This window comes from Ornithodoros turicata, chromosome 3 (genome assembly GCF_037126465.1).
Source record: "Ornithodoros turicata isolate Travis chromosome 3, ASM3712646v1, whole genome shotgun sequence".
Lineage (NCBI taxonomy): Eukaryota > Metazoa > Arthropoda > Arachnida > Ixodida > Argasidae > Ornithodoros > Ornithodoros turicata.
This window is the reverse complement of record NC_088203.1, coordinates 96,092,979-96,111,087: the sequence shown is the minus strand read 5'-3', so window position 1 is coordinate 96,111,087 and position 18,109 is coordinate 96,092,979. Positions and strand designations below refer to the sequence as shown.

At 42.5% G+C, this 18,109-nt stretch overlaps 3 protein-coding genes and 1 non-coding gene across 7 annotated transcripts in view; 2 read left to right on the top strand and 2 right to left on the bottom strand.

Annotated features, from left to right (window-relative positions):
- Positions 1–153: 153 nt before the first annotated feature.
- On the bottom strand, positions 154–9,800 carry LOC135388891 (probable isocitrate dehydrogenase [NAD] subunit alpha, mitochondrial). The gene is made up of 10 exons (XM_064618759.1): positions 9,695–9,800; positions 9,208–9,351; positions 8,979–9,151; positions 7,357–7,486; positions 7,142–7,275; positions 6,865–6,967; positions 4,867–4,931; positions 2,854–2,935; positions 1,228–1,380; positions 154–612 (listed from the first exon to the last, which is right to left on the bottom strand). Exons 1-10 carry the CDS (start codon positions 9,719–9,721, stop codon positions 526–528), a joined length of 1,098 nt encoding a protein of 365 aa, XP_064474829.1. The 5' UTR covers positions 9,722–9,800; the 3' UTR covers positions 154–525.
- Positions 9,801–10,004: 204 nt separating this feature from the next.
- Positions 10,005–11,570, top strand: LOC135388892 (large ribosomal subunit protein uL24m-like). Its single transcript, XM_064618761.1, has 5 exons — positions 10,005–10,378; positions 10,448–10,543; positions 10,614–10,714; positions 10,781–10,917; positions 11,380–11,570. Exons 1-5 carry the CDS (start codon positions 10,106–10,108, stop codon positions 11,514–11,516), a joined length of 744 nt encoding a protein of 247 aa, XP_064474831.1. The 5' UTR covers positions 10,005–10,105; the 3' UTR covers positions 11,517–11,570.
- Positions 11,571–12,974: 1,404 nt separating this feature from the next.
- The window catches only part of LOC135388889 (katanin p60 ATPase-containing subunit A-like 2), a 52,027-nt gene continuing 46,892 nt past the window's right edge, over positions 12,975–18,109 (bottom strand). For all 4 annotated transcript variants that reach the window (XM_064618757.1, XM_064618756.1, XM_064618755.1 and 1 more), the window contains 4 exons: positions 17,304–17,411; positions 17,069–17,231; positions 16,839–16,971; positions 12,975–15,225 (listed from right to left, as the gene is read on the bottom strand). In XM_064618757.1, the coding sequence (XP_064474827.1) occupies positions 15,083–15,225; positions 16,839–16,971; positions 17,069–17,231; positions 17,304–17,411 (547 nt within the window). In that variant the 3' untranslated portion in view covers positions 12,975–15,082. The remainder of the gene's footprint in view (positions 15,226–16,838; positions 16,972–17,068; positions 17,232–17,303; positions 17,412–18,109) is intronic.
- Trnaa-ggc (transfer RNA alanine (anticodon GGC)) lies at positions 14,180–14,252 on the top strand. Its single transcript has one exon. It is a non-coding gene; the product is annotated as a tRNA-Ala (tRNA).

Here is an 18,109-nt window from a genome sequence, read left to right as displayed (position 1 = left end):
GTCTTTCTTGAGGAATTTCTACTATTTATTCTGGCATTCTGTCACAAAAGTCCTGAAATTTGAATGTAAAATGAGGTCACCACACCTATTCAATTTGTGTGCAAACTGCCCATAGTGTCATCTGAACTGCTCTGAAAATAATGGACACAGCCATAAGCTTATGAGTTTTGCATTTATTTCAGACAAATGCTCCAGAGTAAATCACATACGAATAAAAACAAGTGACCCAGTATTCCCAGGGCTCTGTTGTGCAGCAGACAAAGACATTCACTACAACTCTTCTTGAAAGACTAGATTGAATCTCCACCATCTTCAACATGCATAAGTGTACTTTGTTTGCAAATCTACACTACTGCCCTCTAGGAGGCCTAACCAGAGCGAGCATGTCGTCTGGGCGCAAGGAAGCCCGCTGAAAGACATCGTTAACCGGTGCAGAAGATGGCTTTCGTTCCTTTGTTTAACAAGGCTCTCGATCGGCTGTACTAATGTTGGTGAAGTCCCCGTCTGTCGAGCAAGCACCGACTTTCACTTTTGAGCTGCAACCACCTTGGAGCAGATTTCATTCGTGAAGTCCGAACAGGTCGCCTTTCCGCCAAGGTCAGCTGTCAGGTACTGCGTGACAACACCATCAGGGTTAAGGGGCCTTTAGGGCTAAGAATCCACTTAAATGCTTCCACTGAAAAAACTCAAAGGGTGCTATTTTGTGGCAAAAGTGCTTCAAATATAATGCAGATACACATTACAATGTGTGGGGGGGATACTGGGGAACAGAGATTGGGTATAATGCATTACATTATTACTCATTACTAGGGTGGAAAGTTCCCAAATTTACAAGACAGTAGTTAGGAATTGTGCCTGGTAGGCTATGCCATTTAGATTATGCACATCGCTCTCACAAAATCATTCATACATAGTGATTTTGCAGAAACTGATTACTATCATCGGTAATGTGTAAAGAGGAAAATTGTCAAAGTAATGTCATCATCTGATTAATGTAATGGCATTAATAATGCATTACGAAATAAAAGTAATTTGCTGTAATAGTAATAATTTGCAATAAAGCTTAAGAGAGCTTAAAAAATCTTCTCCCACCAGAACAGCAGCTTGCTTTGTGCACTGACACTACATGCCCCATGTAAAGACAGAATTCTGCAAGGATCTCGGTGCTAGTATATCGTAACATCATCTCCTAGCTGTTACCAACTTTAAGCAGAGCAATGTATTTACTTTTCCTTCACGGATGGTGTCAAAGCAAGCTGCCTCGATGACGTCTCCAAACTGAGATAGCTTCATGTAGCGCAGCATCATGATTGCACTCAGTAGAAGAGCTGTAGGGTTGGCTTTGTTCTGTCCCTCAATGTCTGGGGCAGTGCCGTGCACCTGTAAGTACCATTGGACACTGTCAATGAAGTCCACAAAGTGAAAAAGTAATCAGTTGCCTGCAGAGGGCATGCACTAATCTGCAGTGGGATATTTAACATATAGCCGACCGATTTTCCGGACTTGGCGGTGACCGGAAAAAAGTCAGAAAAATCCGACAGTCACTAAATTAAACTTCATTTCACCTCAACTGCACTAAAGAAGTCTGTAATTCTGCCCTCCTGCACATGGTGCCTGTGATATCCGCTTGCTTGTGAACAGCGACAGCGTGCCCAAACAGAAACTTGACAAGCGTCCCGACTGCCAAAAGTTTTAGAGCAGTATTGCCTAAGATTCCAATTACCAGTCCAAGTGCACAATCCAAAATGGCGGTTTCAAAGTTGCCGCTGTAACGCCGAAAATAGTCGTATTGGTGCTTGTTCGCAAGCATTTTAGTCCGGAAAATCGGGCCTTTGGACTTCGATCTGACCGGAAAAAGGGTAGTAAAAACGTATTAATCCTATGGCTAAGGTCACGGTTCTTTGTGGGAGTTTGACACATCGAAAGAGAGAGTCCGAAAAACCGGTCGTCTACATATTGCCCAAACTAACTGCAGAGTCGTTCCGAGGGGGTCGAGAGTGAGTGAGAGAGTGAGTGTGTGTGTGTGTGGTGGTTTGGGCAAACACCCCGGCCATCTTGCCCAGAGGGGGCGCCAGACATTAGGTGTTCCAGAATCTCGTAATGTAATGGGTAATAAAGCGAGCACAGAGATAATTGTAATCATACGATGTAGAACATAATTTTTCTAGTCCACTTTTCACCACATCACTATTTCCTGGATATAATTTTTCTGCAGAGCTTTCAAATGCAAAACATTCACACCACATGAAAAATTACCAGTTGTATGTGTGTAGCTAAAGAGAGACAGAGACATATGTAATTTTTTTTTCTATGCACTATGTAATCTTCAGACGGTGGTTCTAGATAGTCACGCATCACCACTAAGAGGAACTCTCTTGAACAGCCTCATCAATCAATCAATCAATTAAATTAAACCAATTAAGAACTAAACTGAAACATTACTTGCGAGCATTATATGTACATGTCATACGACTACATAGAGCAAGTGACACGGCTAGAAGAAAAAAAAGACAACACAAAATACTCCTTTCCGCGCCTTCTTCGTTTCTTGTAGTCTAGTACGTTGTTTGCTCCATCTAAATGTACAACATGCGCGAAGTAGCCCACATTGCAATCGTTATGCATCTTTTATACAGAGCTGTGAAATTTAAAATAAAAGAACAACGCAGTTTGAGAAATGCTCAACAATGCACCACAATTGCAGGTGACAAATGTTGACCCGCTCGTACACGAAACCGTGGGAGACGCGACATGCATGCCAAAATATGTGTGGTGGCATATTTGTTTCTGTGCTTCAAGCATAGGAAGAAAAGAAATTCTCAATACATTGAAGCAAACTAAGGCTACTCTTACGGATTCAAAGATGGCTCCGTCCGAGCCAATGTTGCCACTAGGCGTCACGCCTAATCCGCCAACCAAGCCGGCACACAGGTCACTGAAACGATAAGGACATTTAAATGTGAAGCAAGACACCTCACCCATCTCCTATGTTAGGCAGTAAAAAAGCATTTTGTTGACACTGCTGAGACATACTTAGAGCCTGAAGTTTTTGGGAAATATTTTTTTCTAAATTCGGGGGGTAAAAATCGGGTAAATAAACGTGTGCACTAAATTCATGTGAATTCGGATGATAAAACTTCCAGTACGTTCAATTCGGGGTGAAATCGGGCTCAGTTACTCAACTAACTGTAGTGGTTTGATACAAATGGTGATGTAACTGAATTATTCTGCCAAACAAGTAAATTAATGCATTTCTACAGACATCCCAGTGAGGGCAATTTGCCAGGTAAAAATCGGGTTTCACCCTAAAGAGGCAACGTCGAAAAGGGAAAAAAACAAAGAGAAACACTGTCAAGGAGCCCGCGAAGAGGGAATCACACACATAACATGAAAAACGGTTAGGAGCAACTAAGATTTATTTGAACAAGAACTTTCGTGCAACCTTCAATTCGGGGTGCAAATTCGGGGAAGAATCGGGTAAAACCCTATAACTTCAGGCTCTAGACATACTCTACCTAAACCTGTACTAAGCCTGATACTATACAGTGCTAGTCCAGTGTGCTTAGAGCTATCCATCATGCCATGCAGGGTGAAAAGTGGAGAGCTCCTTAGTGAAAGAACACTGAAGTGAGCGTACGCACGCTCCTCACAGAGAGAGGGGTAGCTGTACTTTCTGCATAGACTTTAAAGAGACACCCCTAATCGTAAGGTAATGGACTTGCTGAACATTACCATTAGTTAACATCACGTGAACAAGGGTGCAATGGGTGCTTGTGGATGAAGTGCCCAGAAGGGAACAACTTGGCTCTGAAAGCAATAGTGACGTCTGCAAACGTACTATTGATGGACGTAAACGTACGGATGACGACACGATGTGCGATAGGCATGATCGATGCGAATTCCTCAGCGGACTTTGCTGTGACTGGACGAGAATAAAAGAAATGTGGGTGATGTGGACACGAGCTGAAGTAACACGACCCTTTCCATAGATTTGTTTGTTCCGTTATATTATGCCTGCTATTCCTGCACGTACATGAGACAATTTTTGGAAAGTTGACAGATCATGATACTGTGAATTACTGATTATGTCCATCGTGGTAAAGCTACCAACAGGATCAACTCTAATCGAGGTGCAATTGGTCAGTGTGTACATTTTGTGTTCCATGCATTCATTTAAAAGATATGACCCGTAACCATGTGCGTACTTAGACCATTGTGCCTTCGGGTTTCATGTATTTTTTTTTTTTAAAGTGGCAAACATTGGGTTATATGTAGGGTTATGCGTTTTCTGCATTTGCAAAAAAATGCTCAAAAACACCCGCCGTAATGTTCCAAAAAACTCAGAATTATACTCCTGCATATGGTGCTACATGCCGAAAATGAAACAATGAAGTGATTATAGCTGCCAATTTTTTTCTGCATCTATCTATGGCGAAAGCGTTTTGAAATGCTGAAAATATCAGAATTTGACAAAACATATAAATGCCAAAAAAAACCCACCAAAACTCCCCAGGAATAAATGCCAAAAACACGGAACCCTAGTTATATGTCAAGAGCTGTGAAATGGTAAAATCGAGTGATATCACGTGAAAGAGCAAATTTTTGGGTGTAGAAGGAAAGAAAGGTTTCCACATTTCACATGAATTGAGATGGTGACGGGAAGCACCAAGTATGAACTACTTAGTGTCTATCCGTGTCTGTTTGAGTGACTCAATTGGCCCTTTGTTGAGGTTGGTTTTCGATGATTTCTTGGTTTTACCCAAAATGACTGCTTTCTACGTTTTACGGGGTTTAACCCTGAAACACAAGTCCCTAACCATATTTTGAGGCAACTATATGTAGCAGGTGTACAATTTCATTACTTACCTTAGAATGTCACCGTAAAGGTTGGGCATAACCAAAACGTCAAACTTTGAAGGATCCTGAACCATCTGTAGAATAGACATTGAAACAAAATTAAAACAGTACTACGATGTGCAGCACACCTACAATAGCATATATCCCTCATTATGCAATTATACAGGATGTTTATTTTTATTCGTTACAAATTTTTTATTAAAAAAATTGGCAGAGCAAAATAGATGCTGGTTTTGCAGTTGAGTTCTATGGCCAGGCTGACATCCCCTCGAAGAAAGTGTGCAACCACAAGATGGCTAATTACCTAAAATGCATTAATTAACCCTTTAGTTAGGGTATTTCAAGCAAAAGCGGGAGATCAGAATGAGAGACCATCCTAGTTGAAAGCCATTCCACATTTAAAAAATCCTGAAACACGCACTTGCGTTAAGTTAACCATCCCTGAATTTTGATATGCAAATGAGCCGAAACTGAAAAAGCGCACCCGAAAAGCGCATCGCTTTCGCCGACGGAGACTTATCTGGGTGGGAAAGCGGTTTATCTGGCCCGCAGGTGGCACCTACGCCAATCACCTCCATTGCTCCAAATCACGTGGCCCTCTGACGTGAAATGAGGGCTGTACACTCTGCGTTCCAGGTCGCCTCGGTTTCAGCTCTCATTCTGATCTGCCGCTTTTGCCCGAAATCCCCTAATTAAAGAGTTAATTAATGAATTTTAGGTAATTAGTCATCTTGTAGTTGCATGCTTCCTTCGAGGGGATGTCAGCCTGGCCGTAGAAATCAACTGCAAAAACAGCATCTATTTTGCTCCGCTAGTTTTTAATAAAAATTCTGTAATGAATAAAAATAAACACCCTGTATAATGCCATACTGCAAACATATTTTTATTCGCGATGTATCAATTTTCGCGAATTTCGCGACCGCAAAAAAGTCGCGAAAAATTGTACTCGCGAACACAGCTTGACATTGATCCTGCGGAAGGAAACAGACTGGAATCGCGAAATTCGATAGTCGCGAATAACTTTCCAAATTCGATTCGCGAAAATTAATACATCGCGAATAAAAATATGTTTGCAGTATTTCAGGCAGCAGAATAAACAAACATTTGTTGAGTACCATATCTCCTTGCCTAATAGGACATGAACCACAGTTCAAATCTCAAGACAACTAAGATCATGAGCCATACCATTGGCTAGAAGGGTACAATTTTTAATTTAATTTATTTTATTTTTGTAGTTGTCTGTCAAACGTACCACACGTTTCCCATATTTTAAAAATGCCTGTTCATTAAATTCTTATTCTTTACCTATGATGTGGCTTCTAAGAAGCGTCGTTTGGTGATGAGTTCTATGGGTGTGGCAAAAGATACCCAGTGGACTCTCGTCAATTCAATCCCCTGATAATTCAAACTTCCTGTTTATTCAAACAAATTTGAAATTTTTGTTTGGCCTGCTGTGCTTGCAGTGTATTGAAAAGCTGCTTAATTCAAACAGTACCTTTGCTTAATTCAAACTTTTTACTCCATTTTAAAACATTCCTGTCAGCCGAAAACAGCCAACGCAATGTTGCTTTGACTAAGCAGCACCGCGTTGGCACTAAACTAAAAAAAGGCAACTTGTCCCTACCACAAAATTATGCCGCCACAACAAAATATTTTCCTGCGGCGTACATTTAGATGCATGTCTGATAATTCAAACTTCCGATAATCCAAACAAAAATCACTGGTCCCCTCGAGTTTGAGTTAATGAGAGCCTACTGTACTACTACCAAAAGATGGTTTCTTCTGATATGCTAGCAAACCAAGATATAACATCAAAAACAAATTCATACGAAAATCACACTTGCCAATGACCTAGTATTGTCCACGTAAAGTGTACAATGTTTTCTTTAAGTTGTGAATATTCTAGATATGTGTTTACGTGCAGTTCGCTAAGGTTGCAGGCGTGCCAAATTGGACGGCATCGAGCTTACAAAAGAAAGTTGCCGATTACATAAAGACGGTTCTTACGTTCAGACAAAGAGTATCCAAGTACATCTCATTGTACTTAACACCAGGATTTCTTTCGGCTGCCTCCCTACAGCAACGCAGGAACAGACCGTCGGACATACGCCTGCAAATCAGGTTAGGATCAAATTTTCTTTCTACAAGTTCTTGTAGTTGTTCTACACTCATGGCTCAAAACAACAGAATAAAACTTTTCACACCTTTGGGGGGCGAAAAAGTGTGCAAATGATGCGAATAAGTACGGTACCGTGCAAAAAAAATACACACTGTGGTTGCTCACATGATGTTAGCCTTGTGCACAGCTGTGACCTGGGCCCGCCCGTTTGCCTTTGCATACTCGAAGGCGAAGTTGGCAATGTTTTTCGAGGCAGGTTCCGTAATCAACTTGATGCTTTGGACCACTCCACTCACAATCTACGCAAGCAATACAAGTATTAGACACGTTTCCTATACATGATGCTGCAACACTCGGTGTAGCGAACGGCCCCTACTTACTTCGTGTTCAATACCGCTGTATTCACCCTCAGTGTTCTCTCGGATTGTCACAACATCGACGTCTCGGTAGGGTGTCTCGTAGCCCTCGATGGAGCGGCAGGGGCGTACGTTGGCATATAAGTTGAAGGCCCTGTATTTTTAGTTTTTATTTTCAAACAACACTTTGTAGTCATTTTCATCATCCAGGTAAATTAGTATTGTCAGAAAACTATTTAAACTCGTCAAAGTTTGCTCTCATTATCAGAGGATGTATTTTTTAAAAAAATTCAGACAGATTTTTTTATAAAAAGGCTATTAGAGCAACGTGATTTTCGTTTTCACAGGTCGGTTTCGGGACTAGGCGGACATTTTGTGCGCAATATGACACAGCCGTCAAGCGCATAATTAATTACATAAATTATTGATTTTCTTAATTAGGATTTTTTGTGGAAAAGTGAGATAGCATAATTGGAGCCAGTCATTATATCCACTGTCCTTATTAAACACCCTGTGAAGCGAACGTACCTTGAGATATAAACTGCTAAATATCACTATACAAATAAGCCGAAACTAGAACTAAGCACTTTTCAAGTGCAGAAATGACGCGACCTTCACCTTATCACGGTCGTAGAGCGGTCTATCTGGCCAACGGATTAGCGCCTTCTCCAATCAGTTCCATCGTTCCAAAGCACGTGGCCCACTCACGTGGATTGCCTGTCACTGTTTCTGAGCTCAAGTAATACATATTTCTGTTTTCAGCTCATTTGCATAGCAAAATTCAGGAATTTCTATCTCAACAATTTCTATCTATCGCTTCTCAGAATGTCAGAAGGACAATGGATTTGGATAATGACTGGCTCCAACTCCGCTATCACGCATTTTTTCCTGAAATCATCAATTTATTAATTTAATTAATGAATTTGAGCTAATCAGTAGTCCGGTAGTTCCACACGACGTCCTACGGCATCGCCACCTGGCCGTATAACCCACCTGCAAAAACTAAATTTATGCAGCTCCAATAGCTTTTTTTAATAAAAAATATGTCCCGATTAAGGAAAAGCACCCTGTATAACTCCCTGTAACTTAGTATGTTTTTTTTAAATTCTGTGTTAGCGCCGCAAAGCAACTGTGGCTATGAGTGGCGTACAGACGTGGACAGATGGAGAGAGGACAGCAAGAAGGAGTGAAGCATGAAGAAATGCAGATTGAGCTACAGCTCCCCAGACAGCTAGGTAAAGCAAATTGAGTGAAATGTCATGCAAATGAACAATGACATGCACATATAAGACCCTTTTTTACCGGGAACCAGTGGCGGTCCCTGGGTGGCATAGAGAGTGGTCACCTCCACATCCTAACAACAACAACAACTTTATTTAGTGGTGGTGAATGAGGAGTTTCATCACCAGGCACGATATCCTCTACCCATCAGTATCACTCTGCATCAATTCATTAACCACACGTTTTTGAGTAACAGACATACCTTTTGTAATTTTGTTCACCATGCTATAGTTACAATGATTCGCATGTTTTTGGCAAAGCAGGTCTACTTTACTTGAACACTGCCTCACAGGAGATTGGCTGGGACCGCTATTGTTTGTAATGGTGCATATTATAGAAGAAATCATGTTTATCGGAGTACTCACTGTCGTAAAGCGAGGTTGAGGGAACGATGTCCTTTGCCGATTGGAGTCGCCAAAGGGCCTTTCAGTCCAATCTTATGTTTGTTCACAGAGTCGATGGCTTTTTGTGGAATACCAAACTTTCCATCTGGTCCCTTCACCGGTGTCACATCAACAACTTCCCATTGAATGGGAACCTTCGCAGAAACAAGAACAAATATTTCCTCCAAAACAATGTTTCACATTGCCTTACCCCTGCAGTCTTAAAGATCTGCTGAACTGACGCCGATATCTCGGGTCCAATGCCGTCTCCGGGAATCAGAGTAACAGTACGCATCTCGCCTGAGAAGTGCCTTTTCGATGTCGGCTTGGGAAAACCTCTCCTCAAAAGGCATACCTTGAAAAAATTGCGAGAAATGTTTACGAAATTGGCACACGGACATGCGAAAACAGCGCGCTGCTCTTCGCGGCTACGTGAAATGTGCTACCCTACAAAGTTACGTTCACTGCCACATTATATCACCGACCAGTGCATCATATTATTCTTAAGTAAAGTTATCTGGAATCACGCAGAATTTCGTCATTACACAAACAATAGCTGCAAGTCTTACAAAGTCACAGTAAGGTCAGCACCGGGTGAAGTGCTACACTGTGCGGATCGGTATTGTAGGATATTTCAAGCATTTTTCATTGCTCCGTAATGTGCACTGACCTAATGAGTTCATAAGAAATGCACTTACTCCGATATTTCTGATACCAGACGACATATTTTTCTCCTAAATCTCGAAATCTTTCGCACGAGTGTGAAAGCAGCCGCCACCCTCCTAGCAGCAGGTCGCAGAAACATTGAGCAAAAGATGCAATCGTAAAACATCATGTATAATTAGCCAATTCAACAAAAAACAACTATATGCTTTTCTTTATTTATATTTGCAACGTTCTGCGTTATTCAAAGCAAACGACTTGTATTTCGAATCACCCATATTGTACCATGACGATGAAATTGTAAGAAGCTGAGCAACTATGTGCTAAGTTGACTTTTTCGTTCCCTAATCCAATCCAATCCAGTGATGGTTTTGTGTTTTTCGGCTGTGCTTGTGATGTTGCTTTTTTAATTTTGTTTCACAAAGTAGAATAAATCGGCAAACAAGATGCGCTTAACCGCGATCTTGCAATGTACGTCGCGCCTACCGAAAGACTACTCCAATTTTCCCGAGTCGTACATAAAGAGGGCAATGGCTCAGGTGGAGTGGCGCACACCAAACGCTCCGCAGTACACCGACAAAGTAATTGAACGCAAGAAGTTTCGCTATAACATGTACCGGCCATGGACAGAGGGGTTCAAGCAAGCAAATCAACCAGGTACTCGACGTAAATTTGTCTTCGTGCAACCTGTGGAATGGAGTTACTTTCTAGGTGACCGGGTAGGTGCACGCCGTTGGGCATGTGTGCATTTCACAGTTATCAGTTGAACTGTTTCTTTCTATAATCAGGTGGAAATACTCGTAGGAAAAGACAAAGGAAAGCAAGGAGTAGTGAACTACATTGTCAAAGAGCGGAACTGGGTTATCGTGGAAGGTCTCAACTGTGTGAGTCTCTTCTACCTTTATATTTTGCAGATCGTTAAAGAAAAATCTAAGCAAACGATAAACATTACAGACTTACCGGTTTCTCAAGTCGGGTAAAAGCGGACAGATGGTGAAGAACGAAAATCCACTGCTAGTAACAAATCAAGTGTCACTAATAGATCCCACAGACAAGTAAGAACATGCTAATGCCGATGACCAGGATGAGATTAAGTGATATTCTAACCACTTTGCTCGCAGCAAGCCAACAGCCATAGAATGGCGGTACACAGAAGATGGCAAGCGGGTTCGCGTGTCGGTCAGAACGGGACGCATTATCCCCATACCTCTCACAGCGGAGGGGACGTACGACTACAAGACCAAGAGCACCTACGTTGGTATGTGACCTTTCTTGTCTGATTATCAGATGAAGTGCTTCGATTTTTTTGTCATTATTGTATTTGTTGTTATTACAGTTATTTGGAGTCTGTTACTTATGTTACATGAACGTTTCGTTGATATGTCAAACTCTTATTCTCCATCACAAATAATCATCAACTAAGTATCCATAACAAATAAAACAACAAAAGTGAGGTGGTAAGACAGTTTTGCACAACGTCATACCGTACTGCAACACATTTCTCAGCATGCCAGATTTTGCGTGGTGAACCAGATTTTCGAAATCACACCTCTGGTTGCGAATCGGGGAAATACGGGTTTTTCTGGCATGCTGGTCATCTCCGTTTTATCCCGGCGTGCCGAGAAATGCATGGTAATGCGGTACTCTTATGAAGATCTTTGGATATGTTCCATGTGTGCATTTATGGTCAGCACATAACATTGGTTTGCATTATTTGCAGAACAACTCAAGGACACGCCAGCAAAGGCCCTTGAATCCGTTACCTTTGTGCCGAAGCTAATGACCTTTGAACAAGAGATCATGGAAGAACATGGCATCAAAGAAGACAGAGTTCCAACGAAGACTTATTGGTATTGATCAAGAAAATGAGGAATTGTAGTTCCAGAAATAGAAATACTTTTACAAAGGTGATCTTGTTTCTGTGTTGTAATTTGCAAGAAGTGGTTAGCAGTGAACTTGAATAAGATGTTTATTATGTAGAACACTTGCATTGCAGGGCAGTCTTTTATATTAAGTACTACAGTATGTTATAGTAAAACTTTTTTGTTGTTGTTGTTGTACAAATATATCACTAGCACATCAGTGATTGGTAGACACACAACCTGTGGCACAACATGGGGCTTTTCTTGTTTCTGTGTGTTGCACATTGCAAACATTTAATGTGCACATGATATTTTACTCACAGAGTTAGTAAAGCAACTAAACCTAGCACAGTTTCTTTTTTTTTTTCTGCGGCTGAGCAAAAATCATGTAATATTGTTCCCCAAAATGCACATGGTATGGCACAAATATAGTGCAGACATCACATAACAACTTACCCGCAACAGCTACGCTAAATGTGCATTAAGTACAAATAATATGTTTCTTGGTGTGAGGTAATATGCTTCAGAAAAGATTTCTAACTGGGGTAGTGAAAAATTGCTCTCTGTACAGTATGTAGGTATCTTCAGTCAGAGCTGCGATTGCAGATAATCAATATACAGGGTGGTCCACCAACCACGATAGAAATTCATAGTAAAAAACGTAGGCCCTGGAGAGACATGCGGTCAAGGGATTTTTTTCTGCCAATAACTTTTGCCACATATTGGTAACGTTTTTATTTAATTTCAATTGACGGAAAGTTAATTTCTTGAATTGAACTCCGAAATTTCCCAAGGCAACCTAACGTTTTCTTTGCGGGAATAGGTTCCCCGTGGTCATTTTACTCAGTATAGCACATAATCCCACTTGTAATGTAATGGCAATTGCCGAATTAAATCCACCGAAAATTTGTGGAAATGAGCCCTTGGCTCCGCCTCTTTTTTTGACGGCTCGTAGTTTGAGCGCAAAGCTGCGAAGAAAGGGGGTTACATTGACATGCCACACGAGGGGGGAAAGGGTTACAAGCGGTCGTGTGACCTCATTTTTGATAAGATAGCTCTGATTCCCACACTCACCGCGCGTGTTTGTTCCGTGGGTAAGGCTTGTATCCCTTTCCCCCCTCGTGTGGCATGTCAATGTAACCTCCTTTCTTCGCAGCTTTGCGCTCAAACTACGAGCTGTCAAAAAAGGGGCGGAGCCAAGGGCTCATTTCCACAAATTTTCGGCGAATTTATTTCGGCAATTGTCATTGCATTACGAGTGGGATTATGTGCTATACTGAGTAAAATGACCACGGGGAACCCATTTCTGCAAAGAAAACGTTAGGTTGCCTTGGGAATTTTCGAAGTTCAATTCAAGAAATTAACTTTCCATCAATTGAAATGAAATAAAAATGTTACCAATATGTGGCAAAAGTTATTGGCAGAAAAAAATCCCTCGACAGCGTCTCTCTCCGGTGCCTACGTTTTTTACTATGAATTTCTATCATGGTTGGTGGACCACCCTGTATATATATATATAACCATGTGCTTTAGGTCATTCTCGCCTCAGAAATGTTTGTTTCCCATTGCTCCTACGTGCGGTATTGCTATCGAAATTGCGGGCTGCATCATCAAATACTTATCCAGCACGGTACAAGTAAATGCCATTTGCGTTTCGTATTATGCTGTGGCAAATTCCTGTCCATGGTGCTTGATCCCAGCAAAGAACAGTAGTGATAATAAATGCCAAATAAGTGCTGGTTCTTTAGTACGGTAGAATCGCTGTAACAAGTCATTTACCTTAAAGAAACAGTCGCATGCAGAAACCCGTCTATGAAATTGGAACCATTATGTTCAGCATTGGCCGACAATCTACTTGGCTAATTTTTTTGTCCAAAAAGTGCTTAGATGTGGAATGAAATTTTGTAAAGGTCGTCGCTGCATCCGCAACGATGCAGTAACGAGGTCAGCATGGCGTCACTCCCTGACAGGAGGAGACAGGAGGAGGGGGAGGGCCTCGCTCAGAGGAGAGGCACTGCCGCAGCATCCCTTTTTTCAAGCCTGTGCCTCTGATTGGTGGTGTGGGGAATGATGTTTTCACCTTTTTCCAGAGGGTGAATTCCTGCATACTCTCAACATCTGGCGTCTGCTCCTGTCACGTAATTAATTCAATAATAGTCAAACTGAGCCACTATTTTGAGTGGGATTTTCAATACCGTGGTGGTGAGCAGTCAACGAGGGACAAAATGTCAGCATAGTTTCGAAATCGACTGGAACGGATGCGATCGCCCCTTTGAAATGACTCGCCAGAGCTGTCGATTGGCGGACTAAGTTAAGTTTAGACGTGAAATGCAAAATTTTGTCCAGCACAGCATTGTAGCTTTCATCATAAACAAGGAACCGGCAATCCAGAAGATGTGGGTTCGAGTCCTACAGCTAGCTAACCTTTTCAGTGACTTTCATCTTTCATCGTTGAATTTCTTAGGCAAATTGAGGCTTTGTATGTATTTGTCCCTTCTACGTTGTTCCAGCCTCAGAACATCAGTTCTTTCATGTTCAAGAGTTGCCGCCTGCGTCGATCCCGTCATATGAATGTGTGTATGAGTGAGCAAAAATGTAAGAGTGAAAGGAGGATGAGTGAGAGAGAGTGGTGGAGAGTGGAAGTCGCTGAGAAGGCGTGTTAGCTTAGCTCAATTGGTAGAGCCCTGGACTGGCAATCCAGAAGATGTGGGTTCGAGTCCTACAGCTGGCTAACCTTTTCAGTGACTTTCATCTTTCGAGGAAAACAAACCACATGCCCACATCCCATGTGAGCATAAGCTACCACACCTTTGGAGGATGTCACGAGGGTGTACGCTGGAGATTGGGATGATTAAGGGCTGTTTTGAGATGTGGAAAAACATAATCGGCAAGTTTTGTGGCTTGATTGCTTGGCACAACAGAAATGGGGGAACTACTGACAGCGACGTTACGGCCAAAAAAGCTCTTGCTATAAAATTCAGTTAAAAATTATTAGCTGCGGAGTTACTCGAAATATTTTGCGAGTCACTCTAAGCATCTTAAGAGAGCATGTAATAGCGTTTCTTTAAATTTGGTTTTTATCCAGACTGCCACTTTAATACGAATTTCTTTGCGGTCCCCACATCTGCATGCCTTGAACTGGTGGATGAATACAAATTTAACCAGACACAAATATACGCCTATTTGAAAAACACTACTAATAAACGGTAAAGTCAGGAATGCAGGGAACAGCTAGCTAGGTATGTCTGTGGGGTCATTCGTCAGCAGATTCTTATCAGGTCACCGTCTTTGGATTGCTTTTCCTGTGCTTAGCGATCACACGTTTTATGGGGAACATACTATACATCTGAAATGAAGGGGATATAGCTAGCATTGAAATATGAAATCCTTTTGTCATATTTATAAACTTCCTCTGGTCTGCTGAAACTGGAGGGACAGAGATGTATTGCCACTGAGTCCAATGCTTGCCCTATTGCTTGACACCGTATTTCTTGATCCCAGTATTTTAGAGCACTTATACTATACATCTCTACACTGTGAATGGTCACAACCCGATGAGGCTCACGAGAGTGCTGATCCAAAGTTCCTGTGCCAGGCCTCGTACTGGGCGGCCATGCTGTGGCTGGTGGGGCGTGTCTGTGCTACTGCTTCTAAGACGTCGGAAGTGGTTACGGGTTCCAGGGCAATGGGGCAGCTGGAAGCCTCTGTGCAGACAACAGTTCAGAAGTGCTATTACTACTATATCCCATTTGCATTTTGACCTTAGGAGTGAAAAAAAAAAGTTTAATTACATCGGCATTACAATGTCGTTTGTGATCGTGCCATTTGAAGGAAGCCCATTTCAAGAAAATCTGTCGAGTTTGTGTTCTCGTCGGTTCTTTTTGTAACCACTTTTCATGGGAACATGTGATGTCCATAGCAGCAGGCATGTCACTCAGAGGTTGTGCATCGCATCATGCAATGCTGAGATCCACCCTTTGCATTCCAGAGCTGCATCTGTTAAATTTCTTAAATGTTTTTTAAATCATGCAGCACCTTCAAGGCGCGAGCGACGTACTTTTTCTTCGGTGCGACACCCTAGCGGCCGCAGGAAGCGGGTGAGTTCACTGCTTCGGAGGGGTGGAAGGAGCGACACACAGCAGTAGGTTCCACTTCCCAGGAACACCCAAGCGACACCGGAGCTATCACTGTGCGGCGCTAACAGCGCAGCCCTCCACCCCTCCAAAACAGTCAACTCACCCGCTTCCGGCAGCCGCTAGGGTGTCGCACCGAAGAAAAAGTACGTCGCTCGCGTGTTCCGTAAAGTTTTGTCCCAACCTGTACAAGTGCATTTAAGAAAAACAACGGCACTGAGGAGTGCCATGTGTTCGAGAATAACCGTGAGATTCTTGAACAGAACGCTAAGTGCATTCCGAGTCTGAAGTTTTCGGGAATTTTTTTTTCTCCCAATTCGGGTGTAAAAATCGGGGGGGGGGGGGGGGGGGGGGGGTCAACACGTGCTCTAAATTCGTGCGAATTCGGGTGGAAAAACTTTCAGTCTGCTAAATTCAGGGGGAAATCGGGCTCTATTACTCAAACGCACTGTGCTCGTACTTGGTACAGACAGTGATGTAATTGCGTTTTCTGCCAAGCAAGCTAGTGTGCATTCCTACAGACGTTTCAGTGAGGGCAATTTGCCGGGTGAAAATCGGGGTTTCACCCTAAAGAGGCAACCTTCAATTCGGGGAAGAAGAGGGATAAACCCTAAAACTTCAGGCTCTAAATACTACTCATGGCAATTGTGCAATAGCAAATGCAAAAATCAGTGATAAAGGAGTTTACGAGGAACGCGCTTGGTGATCATTTCATTTTGACATTATTCTTTTGAACAGTTTGATATCCAGGACCAAATTCGCAAGATGGGGAGCGACTGTTGTTAATGTTGACAGTGACATGCAGCCTCATAAATAGAGCCTGAAGTTTTAGGGTGAAACCCCATTTTTACCCGGCAAATTGCCCTCACTTGTTTGGCAGCAAATGCAGTTCCATGACCGTCTGTACCAAACCAATACAGATAGCAAGAGTGAATGAGCCCGATTTCTCCCCAAATTTAGCAAACTGGAAGTTTTTTTTTTTTTTTCACCCGAATTCGCACGAATGTAGAGCACGTTTGTTTACCCAATTTTTACCCCCCCCCCCCGAATTTAGAAAAAAATATTTCCCGAAAACGTCAGGCTCTACTCATAACCAATGATTCCTTCTAAATGGAGCCCCTATAACAAGGGTTGCCTGCACCTTACATGAGAAGCATGATGAGATGAATGCAAAACAAGCGCACCTCCAGTTGTCGACAGGGCAGCAGTTGCTGAGACGTCGGACCTTTCAGCTTCTTCGAGGGCCCGTCGAAAGCGGCTCATCAGTGCCTCCTTACAGGCCACACGAATGTCCGATCCGGAATAACCTTCTGCTGCCTTAAAGGCAACAAGTTGTTGGATTCAGGCAATGACAAACGAAGAACTGCCCTTTCAACATCAATCGTACTCTCAGCTAAACTTGCCACACACACACCTCGCTGATGCAATCGTAGTCAATATCTGGAGCATTCTCTGGCCATTTCTCCCCATGGGGCCCAGCAAGAAACCTGTGGAACAGAGCCCCGCGTGCATCTTTGCCAGGCAGGGGTACTAGAATGCGTTTCTCCAGACGCCGCAAGACGGCCAGGTCTAGGTCCCTGCGTTCAACGTCGTCAAATGTTCAAACGACCGTGTCATCGATGTAAGGTGAGAAAAATGGTAAAACTAACCATGGAGCATTGGAAGCTGCCAGCACAAAGACAAGGTCCTTGGAATGGACTAATCCGTCCATCTGGATCAGGAGTTCGCTTTTCATGCGTCTACTTGCTTCATGTTCGCTGTAACACATGATTCGCTGATCCATTAAACAAAAAAGCAAGTGGCTCACTCAAACAAAACAAAATTTTGTCTTGCTGATTGTTTTACAATGCATTGAAGACTTCACAAGTTTTGGACAACCCAACCGAAGGAAACAAAGGATAAATCAAAGAGCGATATTAAACGGTAGGAGCAACTTATTGATTTACACGTGGTAAACAAGACGTTCGTGCACGAGGCTGGCACTTCTTCATGTTACAAAAATATGAACATGGTACAGGCACATTTGTACAGTTGACGGGGGGTTGTTTTGGCATGAGAGGGTAACAGGGTGATGGAAAGGAGGCAAACACAGGTAAAATCGAAAGCACATAAATACAAAAGCAGGGGTGTCAGAAACGCAACAATGGTCCTGCTTTTGTATTTATGTTCTTTTGATTTTTACCTGTGTTTGCCTCCTTTCCATCACCCTGTTACCCTCTCATGCCAAAATTCCCCCGTCAACTGTATGTATGTCCCTGTACCATGTTCATATTTTTGTAACATGAAGAAGTGCAGTCTCGTGCACGAAAGTCTTGTTTACAATGTGTAAATCGATAAGTTGCTCCTACCATTTAATATCACTCTTCGATTTACTCACCACCGGCGACTTGACATCGCCTATTTTTCTGCCTTCGAAACAAAGGATAGTTAAAGGAGGAGGGATTATGGGATTCCC

Bases quoted from the DNA above. Each gene is read 5' to 3' on its own strand.
- LOC135388891 (XM_064618759.1), bottom strand. From the start codon at position 9,721: ATGTCGTCTGGTATCAGAAATATCGGA. The intron at 7,487-8,978 runs GTGAGTACTCCG...CTAAAAATACAG, and splicing joins CTCAACCTCGCTTTACGACA to GGCCTTCAACTTATATGCCA. The intron at 7,276-7,356 runs GTAAGTAGGGGC...TTGCTTGCGTAG, and splicing joins ACAGCGGTATTGAACACGAA to ATTGTGAGTGGAGTGGTCCA.
- LOC135388892 (XM_064618761.1), top strand. From the start codon at position 10,106: ATGCGCTTAACCGCGATCTTGCAATGTACGTCGCGCCTACCGAAAGAC. The intron at 10,544-10,613 runs GTGAGTCTCTTC...TAAACATTACAG, and splicing joins TCGTGGAAGGTCTCAACTGT to ACTTACCGGTTTCTCAAGTC. The intron at 10,715-10,780 runs GTAAGAACATGC...CTTTGCTCGCAG, and splicing joins CTAATAGATCCCACAGACAA to CAAGCCAACAGCCATAGAAT.